The sequence below is a fragment of the Cygnus atratus genome, chromosome 26, assembly GCF_013377495.2.
Source record: "Cygnus atratus isolate AKBS03 ecotype Queensland, Australia chromosome 26, CAtr_DNAZoo_HiC_assembly, whole genome shotgun sequence".
In the NCBI taxonomy this organism is placed as follows: domain Eukaryota; kingdom Metazoa; phylum Chordata; class Aves; order Anseriformes; family Anatidae; genus Cygnus; species Cygnus atratus.
The window spans coordinates 3,939,586-3,952,841 of NC_066387.1; the positions used below are offsets into that span (position 1 = coordinate 3,939,586).

The following is a 13,256-nucleotide window of genomic DNA, read 5'->3' on the forward strand; positions in this document are numbered from 1 at the left end:
ATGTAATAGAAAACAATGCCCATGCAAGCTGAGTACAGTGTAGTTTGCATGTCTTTTCTCCTTGACACACGAAATGTTATAGATGAGCCCTAGGGTGTAGTTTTCCTTGCATCTTTTTGTTCAAATGTTAAGCCTTCTAGTTTCTTATATTGTGAAAAAAAATAAAAAATGGAGAAAAAAATATATAAAAATTGCTTTATTTGACTTATGCCTCAATATGGGTAAAAGCTGTTAACACTGAAAAAAAAAATAATATCAAGGTTACCTTTGTTTAAGCTGAAACTGGTAGGGACCAATAGATCTCTGGTCATGTTCTCTTGTCCTGAAGGATAGTTGGTGTAGTTGTCTAACTGCTCCAGTGGTAGTTAGATGTGGATATTCCCCCATTGTAGCCAGTCTTTCACAATAAACTTTCTCAAAACTACAAATGCTACTTTGAGAGAGACCTTTTTGGGATCACTGGATTGTTACGTTTATCTGCACAATCAGAAAATCTTCTCCAGTGTTTCAATAGAAATATCAAACTGTTTTGTGGTTTGTAGCTTTTATTTGGAACAAGACCTGACTTTTCTCATGGGTTTTGTAGGCATATTCATCAGCAGGTGCTTGAAATCTTTTGTCAGATTAGAAAGGATTAAATCTGCTGTTTTTTCTAATATTAGCTCATCCAGTTAAATGTATCTTACTGTAAATACTAGTTTTGAGATACTCTTTCCAATGAGTCTTTACAGTGACAATTTACATGCAGTTTGGAACACAGGGAGTGGTAGAGTTAGCACTATCTAGGAGACAGCTCTCAGTCACCCACTGTTGCTTGGACAGTTCCTGAAGTCCCTTCTGCGCTGGTGATTTTTCTCCCTGGATGCTTTTTAAGCTGGCAGTGCTTCCACAGCCGGATTGGAAATGGTGAGCAGAGCGTGCAACCCAAGCAGGGCGATGTGGGGCTGTGTCCTTTCTTCACTGGCCTTCCTCAGCTGTAAGCTACCAGGTCTTGCAGGCTCGTGTTTCTGTGTGTGCCATCTGCACAGGGTGCAGACCTGCACGCAGCGCATCCCTTCGGTGCCACGCTGTGCGAGCTCGTGTCGGGCTGTGGGATGGATCTGTTGCACTTGGTGTGTTTCAAGAAAATACTCGTGAAGAATCTGAAAGAACTAACAGCTTAATGTCTCTTTGGGCTGGTGGATTGCAGGGGGGGAGATCTGTGATTTCTTCTCCCTAGCTGCCTACATGGATGCTGCAGACGGTCGCGGTGCTGGGTAGGTGGCTGCCTGCAGGACTGCCTCTGCTAGGGCTTGGCCAGAAAGCCTGCCTGGGGGGCTGAGCGGAGGGACTGCGTGGAGACCTGCGGTGGAGCCGAGCAACTTGACCGCACGCTGGAGAGCAATTAGTTAAGAACTGATCTAAACACTGTGTGGTGTTGATATAATCGGACCTCTTGAGAAGGGGCAAGCCATGGTCCACGTGGTTGTGGAGTAGCCCTGGCCTGCTGGGGAACTGGGCTCATTCCTTGAAGGAGATCATTCAGACCCCACCAGCGGCATCTGTCATGTGGTGGCTGATTTCCAAAGTGTAAATGTATCTAGTAACAAATATAAGCGTTTATGTTAAACTGTGTAAATGTGTGGAGATGTACAAATTTCTTGAGGAGAGTTAACGGTCATTTTAGTAGCTTACACTATGTATAACCGAGACTGGAGAAGAGCAACAGAAGCATCGGTGCTGTGCTGCGTGCCGCTTTTGTAAGTGAAGGGCAAAAGCCTGCTTGGTGCTTGTGCCAGTAGCTGTTCTTTGTGGAGCTGGTATGTTAGTAATACAGTCAGGCTGTGGTGCTGTCAGCCAAAAGCAACAGCCGCATAATACGTGCTGAATTTATCAGAACCCAACATTCAGTCCAGCTGAGTGTCTCTAAGTTAATCAAGAAGTGGTGTTCGGCCTACATGCTGGTTGAGACCTTTCACTGTATTTTTGAAAGGATTAATAGCCCTGTAAGTGTTACAGTTAACAGCAGACTACCTTACTGTTTCCATGTGAGGTGTTTGGGTAAGTGAATTGCCTTCCACAAGAGCTGATTGTTAGTAAAGCTAACAAGAAAATCTGTTAAGAGGAGTTTTTCCTAGGATAACATTTAGAAAAGAATAAGATAGTGAAACAACATATTTTACAAGTGTGTTGTTTGTCAGCTATATAAATCATAATTTTCATTTAGCAAGATATCTGTGTGGTCAAGTTGGCTTTCATCCAGAGCTGTAAACAAAGTCTTCATGGAGGCTTTTCAGTGCCAATACAGCAATCTGACGGTAAGCCGAGAGCGAGGAGGAGGCACTGCGTTGTATATTCAAGTTGAATTTTTGCTGTCCATGATGAATGTTGAGGTGTTTGTCTAGTGCTCTCCTCCATCAAACAGGACAGCCTGAGCAGATTTTTTTTTGTTGCAGTGTCTACAGGCTGGGTTGATATTGTTCAGTGGTTTTCCGGAGCTAACGCTGTCTACTATTAAGTTAAGGAATATTTTTTTCTCTACCTAAGTTTGTTTTTTGAAGGTGTCAGACGTCTCTTTCTTTGTTAGCAGTTGCAAAAGATTCAGCATGCTGCAGAACAAAATGCATGCTAGTCTGTGAAGTAATTTTGGAATTGTTTTTCCAAATAAATGTGTATACAGTTTAGTGAAACATCAGGATGTGCAGTTTGTCGTGTTTATTTAGAGGGGATACAAAGCGGTGGTTCAGAGTAATGTCTCTAACTTTCAATAAGGAGATTCTGGTTGTTTCAAAGTTAAAAATAGAGGATTTGTGTATTTGTTCTGATTTTTATTATAATACTCAGCTAATGGTGGATGTAAAGCTGGATGTCCATAATTATTTCTAAGTCTTCTTGCTTCATAAGGCAGTTACTTGCTCTTTCGAAGCAGGGCAGTAATGGCTTTTTACAATTATTCTGGATGCTCCAGGGAGCTGGAACAAATGACAGACCAGATATAGAATCATAGAATGGCTTGGGTTGGAAGGGACATTAAAGACCATCTAGTCCCAACCCCCTGCCATAGGCAGGGATACCACCCACTAGATCACGTTTCCCAGGGCCTCATCTAACCTGGTCTTGGAACACCTCCATATATGTTTGTTTGAAAATATATTTGAGTGTAGTGGTGGTATATCTACTTACTGATACGAGGCCTTGCATCTTACTACTCCTCTGGTGTCATGTTCTGAATTCCCACCTTGTTGTTTTTCTTAATTGTCTTGTTCAGGCATGCTATTCCCCCCCCCGCCCCCTCTTGTTAAAGTGCTGTCACTGCTGAGCTGCATTTTCAGATCCACATTTTCAGTTCCTTTCAGAGTTTGAGTTTTTTTCACACACTGCTCTTTCCTCAGTTTCCGTATTTGTTGAGTGAATCTGCATTTTAATTATTCTTATCTCTTTATCTCCTTATAATTTTTTTTTACAGTGTTCCCTCAGCTTCATATCTGAACGATGGTGACCATATACATTGCTTGTTTCTTTTTACACTGCCAGTCATTTCTGAGAAACAGAGCTGCTAGTGCTGGCACTAGTTGGAAAATTGCCTCAGCTTATGAAGACTTAAAAGACTCTGGACTTACTAAGACCAGAAAGCACCATAAAGTCCTAACCTCATTATGCTGATCATAGAATATTACTGTTCTCCATTATCTGTACCAATAACTTATAGAATCCTAGAATCATTGAGGTTGGAAAAGACCTCCAAGATCATCTGGTCCAACCATCCCCCTAGTACCAATGTCACCCACTAAGCCACGTCCCTAAGCACCACGTCCAACCTTTCCTTGAACACCCCCAGGGACGGTGACTCCACCACCTCCCTGGGCAACCCGTCCCAATGCCTGACTGCTCTTTCTGAGAAGAAATGTCTCCTCATTTCCATGCTAAGAAACAGTTTCCAAGAAACAGTTTGTCCAAAAATGCTTTTAAAGTATTGTCCCTTGTTCTGCAAGTATGTGCTACAAACATGTCAAAGACATTGGTTGTGAATGCTACAAAAGGCAGATACTCTTCAGATTTTCAAAATATTTTTGCACTTTGCAATACTGGTGTATTTTATACAGCCTCTAGCTTGTTCTTTTCCCCCCACCAGTCTGGGTTGGGTAAAGTGGTAGAAGATAGAAAAGAACACTGCTTCTAGCTTGTTATGTGCCTGGTGTTGGTCAGTGTATTCTGTGGGTGAAATGGTAGTGGCGAGCTTTTAAGGATGGCTCTGAAGGAAGGTAAGTTGCATGATGTTTGCTCGGATCATGTACCATACCTGAATGGTACTGCAAAATGATGCAGTGTTTAAGGTGTAAATGACACCTGGGTCATAAAGGTAGAGGGTTAGTTGTGCAGTGAATAAGGATTTTCATCCCTAAGTTGTTAAATCAAGGTCTTAGCTGTGGAACATTAGAAGATGTGGTGTCGAAAAGGTGACTTAGGCTGGCGGCATTCCCATGTAGTCTGAAGAGCAAGGTCATGTGTCTGAGTTTAAAAAAGAGAGGGTTGTGGTAGTGCACAAAGTAGTAACGGATTGGTTGAAGTCCTGGTTTGTTTTAGTGTGACTTGGAAATGTCTGGGTTTTGGTGGTTTGAGGAACTGGGTGATTAGAAAATGTTTGCGTGCTGTGGATATGATTGGTATGATTTGGATGGTGACAGAGAAAGAAATGTGGAGGAAATAACTTTTATTAGGGAGAGGCAACAATACCGTTTTACAGTCTTGGCAGTGTCAGGATAGCTACTTAGAGGTTTTGTTGCAGAGAGTTAGTTGAACCATGCTGTAAGTCAACAGCATATTTAAAATTAAAGGCTCATTGTGAATATATTGCTACACTGCTGCACTTAAAAGAATAATTGCAAATATGTTAGGACAGTTGTACGTGGCAGAGCTTAGAGGGATATTGAGAGGCTGATAATGCCAAAGGCTTTTGAGGATACCAGCAAGAGTTGTGCAACTCCTGGGCTCTAAGCAGGTAAAGATTGTGAAACTGGAAGCTGTACCATTGGGCCACTGAATATGGATGCTAGGCTGGGGAAAAAGAGTAAAGGAACCATAAATAGCACATGAACATAACTGTGAGTAAAAACAGGCTAAGAGGGTTTGTGCCAGTCTTTATTAGTGGTATTACTTCCTTGCCTATATTTGATATTCCAGCATCATGTTAGTCTGTCTATTTCTTTGTGTCTCATTTATTTCTTGTAATACAGAGGAGGCCAAACCTCCAAGTAGACTTCTACATATTTGGCCTAGATATGTTATTTTTGTTTATTTTAATAAAATAGATTTTGTTTCATCTGGCTGAGCAAGGTGAGTTGGTCTAAGTGGCTTCCTAGCATCGTTAGTCTAGTTGATAGTCCAAAGATGGTCTTAGTATTTAATAAACAGGAACCGGTTTCTGCCAAGGTCTCGCTAGAGCTGTGCTTGTAAGGAATCTCTGGAGAAGAGAAGGCTCAAGGAGACACAAGTTGTCACTGATATAAAACATTATGGCAAGAAGGAAGAGAAGGAACTGTTCCTTATGAGTGCCAAGGAACTTAGAGCAAGAACTCAGATCAGAATTTCTGAAGAGATTAGGAAGTACTTTAAATAGCAAGCGTGACTGAAGTCTAAAATGAATTTTGGGGGAGTTTGCAGTTCCCTTTGGATGTGCTTTTTTGAGAACAGCTGTACAAATGTCTGTCTCACAGTTTCGGTTGGACAATCCAATTGCAAAATTCTGACACTTGCAGCAGTTTTTGTTCCATTTAATATATTAATTTAAAAAAATACATTTTATGAATTGACCTGGCCAAGAAACTCTCACCTCAACATCTGATTTTTCTGTGTAAGTGGTAATTGGCATTAATGGCTAGTTTTGCTTAATTTCTCTCTCTTTTTTTGAGTCCTGGAGCACGTGTTACAGTTTTGCTTAGAAAAGAAATCAGATTTATACCAGAAGGCTGCCTTGCTTCACTTTTTCAATTACTGACCCTTGCCAAATATTACAAGAATTACTTAAGTTACTTAAATCTGTTGCATGTTTAACTTTGAAATGTTCTAAACTGTCCTGATATGAATGGTTTGCAAAATAATTTGTCATTTCCCCTGTTAACAATATAGCAGAAGTGTGTCTTGAATGTTCTTGCCTCTTCCTGCATTGTTGACAATTTTATGATCTATGGCTGGAGGTGAATGTGAACTGGTAGTAGGACTCCACTTTTTTTTTTCCTTTAATTTTTCCAATTGCTTGCTGAACCCAAGCATATGAGCTACAGACATCTGCATGATCCTCAACAAGGGGCTCAGTATGCTAAGCTTTTCATCTTGTTTGGGTTTTTGGGGTTGGAGTTTGGAACCTCTTATAGCCTAGTTTAATTGGTTAGTTCTAGCTCTTGTACTGAGTCACTACCTTGTCATTCTGTATACAACTCCTGATTTGTATTTCTCCTCCTTCTCCACCCAAATTCTGTGCATTATGGCTGAAGAATCCCAAGCTATTTATATATTTTTCATATGTAAACACTTCTGTACCCTTTCCTATGCGTTATTTTGCTTCTTACAGGCACTGAATCTTCCAAGTCGTCATCAGTCCCAGTGTCTGTCCACAGCTTTGCAGTCATTCCCTGTTGCCTCCCGGTCCTCGGCGATAGTAAGCTCATCCTGAGATTCACGAGGTCCATTGACAAGGATGGTCTCCTCCATCCCCATTTCCTTGTAACATTCTGGTTATATTTTTCAGCGTTTTCCCCACTGTGGATGTTAGGGTTTCCCCCAGTTCTTCAAAGGCTTTGTGAATAATGGCAGGGTCATCTCCTCCACCAGTACAGCTATTGGACCAGGTCTGTGATCTGTTGGGTCGTACTGGTGTCATCTCTTCGGTGGCTGTCTGGGTGGGTCTGGGGAGCCTGCTTCTGAAGCAGGAAGCCAGGCTGATGAGGCTGTGCTACCTGTGCTCTTCTGATGAGCTCCCCATAACCTTGAAAGCTTGCTGATTCTGCTCACGATTGGAAGGGGATAGAGCTTTAAATGCTAAAACAGATCCTCTCACTAGGGTGATTCCTCCATCATGTTGCAACCTTGCATTGAAGGGACTTTGCCCTGCAGGGGACCGGGAGTAAAAAAGACAAAAAGATTTGCTGGATTCAGGTGAGGACCCCCAGGGAGAGGTTGAGCCCCCCCACCATTGTCTGGGTCGCAAAGCCCCAGCCGGTGGACACAGCTCTGAGCTTCCTGCTCCCGTTGTTGCTTCAGTCAGTGCTACCCTGAGCCCCGCTTCTGAAGCCCTCCTTGCTCCTATTCAACAGGAACTGGCACGGGTAAACGTGAAACTACGAAGTGCTTCTGCTGCCAATGGGATGAAAGAAAAGTGAGTGAGAAGGTGGCTGTATGAGAAGGATTTGCCTCAAAGCAGGTTACAGGAGGATTCTTTGTTCCTTCTGAGCAATAATGCTGCAGCCTGACAAAGCGAGCAGCTAATTCTCCGTTCCCACTGGATGTGACCTGGAGCTTGTCATGCCAATCAGTAACGTACTTAACCGATTAAAAGCAGCAAGAAAGATGCTTAAGCAGATTTTTGAATTTAGGTACTTGAAAAAGCACAATTTCAGTATCTTGAGGTATAGAAAGCTATCAGCAATGCCAGCTTAAGATTTTTCTACTGATGGTGCAGGCAAATACTTCTGGAAAGATTAGATGACTAAATGACCGCCACCATGCAGTCTTTCAGAGAAATTTTAAAATTGGTCCTAACCTTTCTATTTGGTGAAGCATGGTTTCTGGGTGCAAGTGAGTCTCATTCCTCATTGTGACCACACATTCTACCGCTCACAGGCATGGACTGTCTGATTTTTGTCTGTTAAGGATGCCCTGCGCTTTATGTGCACGCTTTTCCTTGCGCTACTCTTATTTCCAAGAACGGGCCTTTTCAACCCAGGGCAGAATGGATTGTCATGACAAGGTATGAACATCTGTAGGTTATGCACCTTCTGGCACCCAGACTGTCTGGGTTTGTTTGATGACCTGTTGTTTATTTATTTTATACAGTTTCTATACAGTTTATGGGTACATGAAAGCTGGATAGGAGAGGAAATATCTGTCTGCCACTGGCATTTGACTTCTCACTGTAGGTTATTCCACATTGTCATCTCTGTAGGATCTATGGGAAATCAGGTTTCTTTAGACCAGCTTTATTTTCTGTAAAGCCTTTTTCCAGCAATGAAGGACAATGAATGTCCTTCACTGTAAGTGAATTGGTCACTGGTGAAGGCATTATAGTGAGAAAACTGGAGATTTATCCAAGGTTGAGGAGTCTTGACTGGTGAATGCCAAACTAACGGGGAGTAAATATTTACTGCAGGTTTTTTTAATAAAAGCAAGGAAAAGGTATGGGGTGTGTCTTTTGCTGGAAGCTAAATATAACAAAATTAAAAGCAGTTCTCAACAGCATTGGTAACTCTGCAGTGGAATAATTCGCATATCCTTGTTCATTTAAAAGCAGAAAATCAAACCTGGATATTTAAAGGCGGGACTTTCAGGAGTGAGGCAGACACAAATGAGGGTCTTCAGCCTGTCTGTGCATGGAGGCCAGCCTAAGAGATTAAGACATTTTTTCTTCAACGGCCTTTAAATTCCTGAGCCTATGAAAGACTTAACTCTGTTGTTTGCTATATGTTTGCTTGTTTTTCTGGTAGGAGTTATTAGCAAACTCTGCCCCTACTTCTCCAAGCGGTAATAGACAGTTTTAACAGTGTGTGAATGGGTAAGGATAGGAGGTAGCATACCAAATGATCTACATATTTAGATGTCTAGGTAGGAAAAATATATTTGAGACAAAGGAATGCCTTTTCTGTTCTGTGCAGCAGCTGCTTTGGCTAGGGCTGGCTATGTCAGTAACCACTGTAACACTTGTCATGTGGCTCTTGTCCAGCTTTTAATCTCCTGAAACTCTTGGGCTCAAAAACAGGGAAATAATTCAGAGAGAGTAGATACCAGCTCTGCTTTGCCCTCCATAGGTTACAGACTTGGTTTTGGCTATTGATGCTCCTTGCATACTAAATACAGTGACAGTCATGCATCAGTTAATAAACGACAACGATGTGATAAGTTGAAGCTTGTTCTGTACAGGTTTGACTGTTTTTTGGTCAGTGTTGCATACATCATTGCGGTGTTCTCAATGCCAGAGTACTATTTAGCAGTTCTAGAAGTTTTTTAAGTTCTGGACTTGTTGATTTTAAAGAATTTTTGCACATATAGATCTGCAATTTAGTGCAACTTTCTGTTGCCAAATAGTTTCCTCTTGCTTTTAGGATTTTTGCTAACAATTGAAACAAATTGCTGGAATACGTGACAGTGCTCTTTCTACAAAACAGAATTTTTTCTTTCTTCAGATAGTGATCGCTGAAATAGGTGATACCATGGGTTCCCACTTAGCCTTATCTTTCAGGACACTGGTGTATATTGGCAACAGAGATGCCTAATAAGATCATATTTCAGTGATCCACAGTAATGTGGATTACTTGGCAAATTGTGTAGGAATAGCATGGATTATCAAACAGTTTTATTGAGGTTGGGCTGACAGATGTGTTGGGGTGGGGAAATTGCATTTCAAAACTGTAAGTAACTTTTCATTCTTTATGGTGAAGGTTTCAAAGGTACTTGACTGGGGTGCTAGTGAAATATCGACATTCTTCCATAAACCCTTAGACTTTATTGCATAGACAGAATTGCTTACCTTGAAGTAAACGTGCTTTTTATTAGCATTGGATAAAATACTTATTAACATTGGATAAAACACCAATAGTACATTCGTATCTAGATTCTAAACACGTATAGTACCAGACAGAACATTTTGTGATTTCTGCTGTTCATATATCCAGTCTCTGTCGTTTAGCTGGTAGTCCCATGCAGCTCTAACCAGTCCCGGTTTGTGCTGCCCGATCCCTGTGTCTGCCCGTTTGCTCCCCGTGCTGGTGGACAGCAGCTGTGAGCCACCGAGGGTTTGTGCTGCAGCAGGAACAGGACGAAGGAGCAGTGCTGGGCTAGGGTGAAGTGCAGTATGTCAAGAGGTCTTGTGAGGAGGGGCTAAGGCTCCTCCAGGTGTCTTTTGTAGTGGAAGGAATCCCTCGTGGGGTTACATTTTGCAGGAACAAGGGAAATGATGTTAGCTGGGGAACTGACAGGGCGAGTAGGAGAGGTGTGACTTAGAAATCCTCAGAGAAGACGTGAAAACTTTGTTCAAAGACTTCGTAATATTGTGGTAGACAGTAGCCTGTGATGCCCCTTTTTTTTTTTCCCGGTACTGTGGACGATGCTATGAAACTATCCGTTGCTAATTCCTATGAAAACCGCATAGTGCTGGTCAATAGTGCTTTGAAAGACATCCCTCCAACACTGGTGTTTTGTTGAAGGAACTGATGTCGGTGACATTAATTAGAAAAAGTGCTTCAGAATGAACTCCCAAACAACAGATGTCTTCATGATGAGCTTAGAACTTGTATGATTTTGTTTTTTTAAATCAAACGGAATTTGAGAATTACCATTTTCAGTGTAGAGAAAACTAATAATCATTGCATGGTCTCTGTTAAGGATGTTAGTGCTTGGATTTGAATTTTCAGTTATCTTACTTGTAAATGAAATGTTTTGAAATAATGTTATGTATAGTGTCCGGAGGAAATTTGATATGCATACATGTAATTAATAAAGATGTTTTTCCTTAAGTGTATATCATTGGCAGTAAAGAAAAAGCCTCTGAACTGAGGATTAAAGCATTTCTGTGTACCCAAAAGACTGAAATGTTCAGTATGTGATTTTGTTTTATCACTGTCATCTGATTTCAGAGATCAGCAGATGGATCAAGTCCAGAAGATGGAGATGGTAAGAAATTTGATCATAAGATTAAGAAACGCTAGTAAACGTCTTTCCAGGATTTTATGTATTTTCTCTAATTGTTTTTTTCTACAGAATCTGATCGAGAGGATGGGAACTACTGTCCGCCTGTAAAGCGTGAGAGAACTTCATCATTAACTCAGTTCCCTCCTTCTCAGTCAGGTAAATATTAATTTTTACCATATTAGTATGTGAGAGAGGTGAGTTTTTTTTGTTTTTTTTCACAATCATGCTGTCAGTCTTACTATTGCTTGCTGGGCTTTGGTTTGAAAGACTGCAGCAACCATGTACTCTGATTTCTGATTTTCTTCTGTGGTCCGTGATAGTAAATTGAATCAAGCCCGGAGGAATTGGGATAGACAAGCTTATGTGCATGTATTTATACACACACACCCTTTCTAGTTTTATCTTTTAATCTTATGCTGTTCAATGGAAGAATTGAAATCCTTTAGTCTGTTCCTTTTCTCCCATTCCTTCTGAAACTGAGAGAATTCAGTGCATTTCAACAACATTCACACCTGGCGTATGCGAGCGATACTGACCACCGTCTGACTGTATATGTAGTTAGTACAACAAAATCACTGGAAAGGACCTGGATAAATTTTTGCGGTTCATATACATTGGAATGGTCATGTTTGAGACCTGTGTTCACGTACAGGAACTGTCTCTAAAATTTGTGCCTTCTCTCTTCATAAACAATACAAAGTTTTTGGTTTTGTTTAAGGATTGTTTTAATTAAGAGACTTCAGTGCTTGGAGACTTTGATCCTTCATTTCTGTCTTAGTTGGGAAAGTAGGTTGGGAAAACAGTTAAACAATAAAAAAAAAAATTCCACTACCATACAGCACATTCAGGAAGTGTGATTAAAAGGTATAGAACTAATTATTTTGCTGCCTTTTAAAGGAATAGGTGACCGGAATTTTAAATGCAGTTGCTGTTATTTTATGGACAGAATATTTCGTATCACCAGCACTAGTCAGGGTGAGAATTCCTTCTCAAGATCTAGATTTTCTGGTGCACAGCTTATCCAGTTTCAAGGTGCAGTCCTGTTAATTGAGTAAGTTTCAGGGGGCGAGTGTTGCTGCTCTCTGCTTTCTTGTCACTCTTAGTAGAAGAACACTTTGCACAAAAATAATGGTTTTTTTTTTTTTGCCTTCAGATTTTCTTAGAGGAACACAGAATATGTATAGCCCCTTAGGAGCTTCTTTATTTATTGGACCTTATATTTCTAGTTTTCTGATAAACACTTCTCACTTGGCTAGCCTCACCTCTATTCCTGTAGTGTGTTTGTCCTTTCAGGTCTGTTCAAACAGCTCTTGCTGCCTCCTTGAACAGATCCAAGCTTTTAATCCAACAGATCTCTGTGGCATTTGATCCTATCTGCAGTTTCCTTCTGAGCATTGTGTTTTACACCAGCTTTTAATGATGAACTCTTTTTGTCTTCATTTTCGCAACACTTGCTTATGCCACTTGGGAGGAATTCTCCCTCCTTTCTCATCTAAGGGCTATTTCCCAAATCACTTAAGACTCTTCATTCCCTCTGTTTTTCTACTCTTTTGTGAGTTGCTTTGTATAACACAGCTTAGCTGATGTTTCTGTTCTAACTGTAGAAATCTTCAAAGGTTTTATTTTCTTCTGCCTGGCTTCAAGAATTTGCTGTGTATGTTTTCTGCCCCAGACTCTTCTCTTGCTATGAAAACAACATAATTTCCCTATGTCTACTCAGAATACTGCTTAAAAGCTCATTTCTCTTTCTCTCTATCTCTAAAGATATTAATGAATTTTAGAATTATCATTTCCATCAGCTTCATTTTTGTAATCTGCTAATATTGGTTTCTCCTGTATTGTCAACTGAAGAGTCTTTCTTGGCTTGTGTTGACTAGTCAGGTGATAATTTGCCTCTTGCATTTCTCTTTTGAAAATACAAGGCTGCAGGGGAACTTCTGCTCCATGCATGGAGCACCTCCTGCCCTCCTTCACTGACCTTGGTGCCTGCAGGGTTATTTCTCACTCCTCACTCTCCCAGCTGCTCTTACGCAGCAGGTTTTTTTTTTTCCCTTTCTTAAATCTGCTCTCACAGACCAATTATCACTTACTGGCTCAGCTCTGGCCAGCAGTGGGTCCCTTCTGGAGCCAGCTGAAACTGGCCCTTATCTGACATGGGGCTGCCTCTGGACTCTTCACACAGAGGCCACCCCTGCAGCCCCCCACTACCAAAATCTTGTCACGTAAACCTAATACAATCACAAATTCAGCCGTGTTAATTTTGTACTGATTTACCTGGGAGCACTGATTGACCAGCTTATGTAAAGTGTTCAGATTCTCTTTAAAAAGACCAAAAATTGGAAGATCTAGCAAATAAGCAATTGGAAGTTCTTAAAGCCTGT

General features: G+C 41.0%; 1 protein-coding gene across 1 annotated transcript in view; it reads left to right on the forward strand.

Annotated features, from left to right (window-relative positions):
- Positions 1-13,256, forward strand: part of RANBP3 (RAN binding protein 3) — a 45,711-nt gene that overhangs the window by 12,976 nt on the left and 19,479 nt on the right. Inside the window, exons 3-4 of the mRNA XM_035568203.2 lie at positions 10,821-10,857; positions 10,945-11,031. Of these exons, the coding sequence (XP_035424096.1) occupies positions 10,821-10,857; positions 10,945-11,031 (124 nt within the window). The remainder of the gene's footprint in view (positions 1-10,820; positions 10,858-10,944; positions 11,032-13,256) is intronic.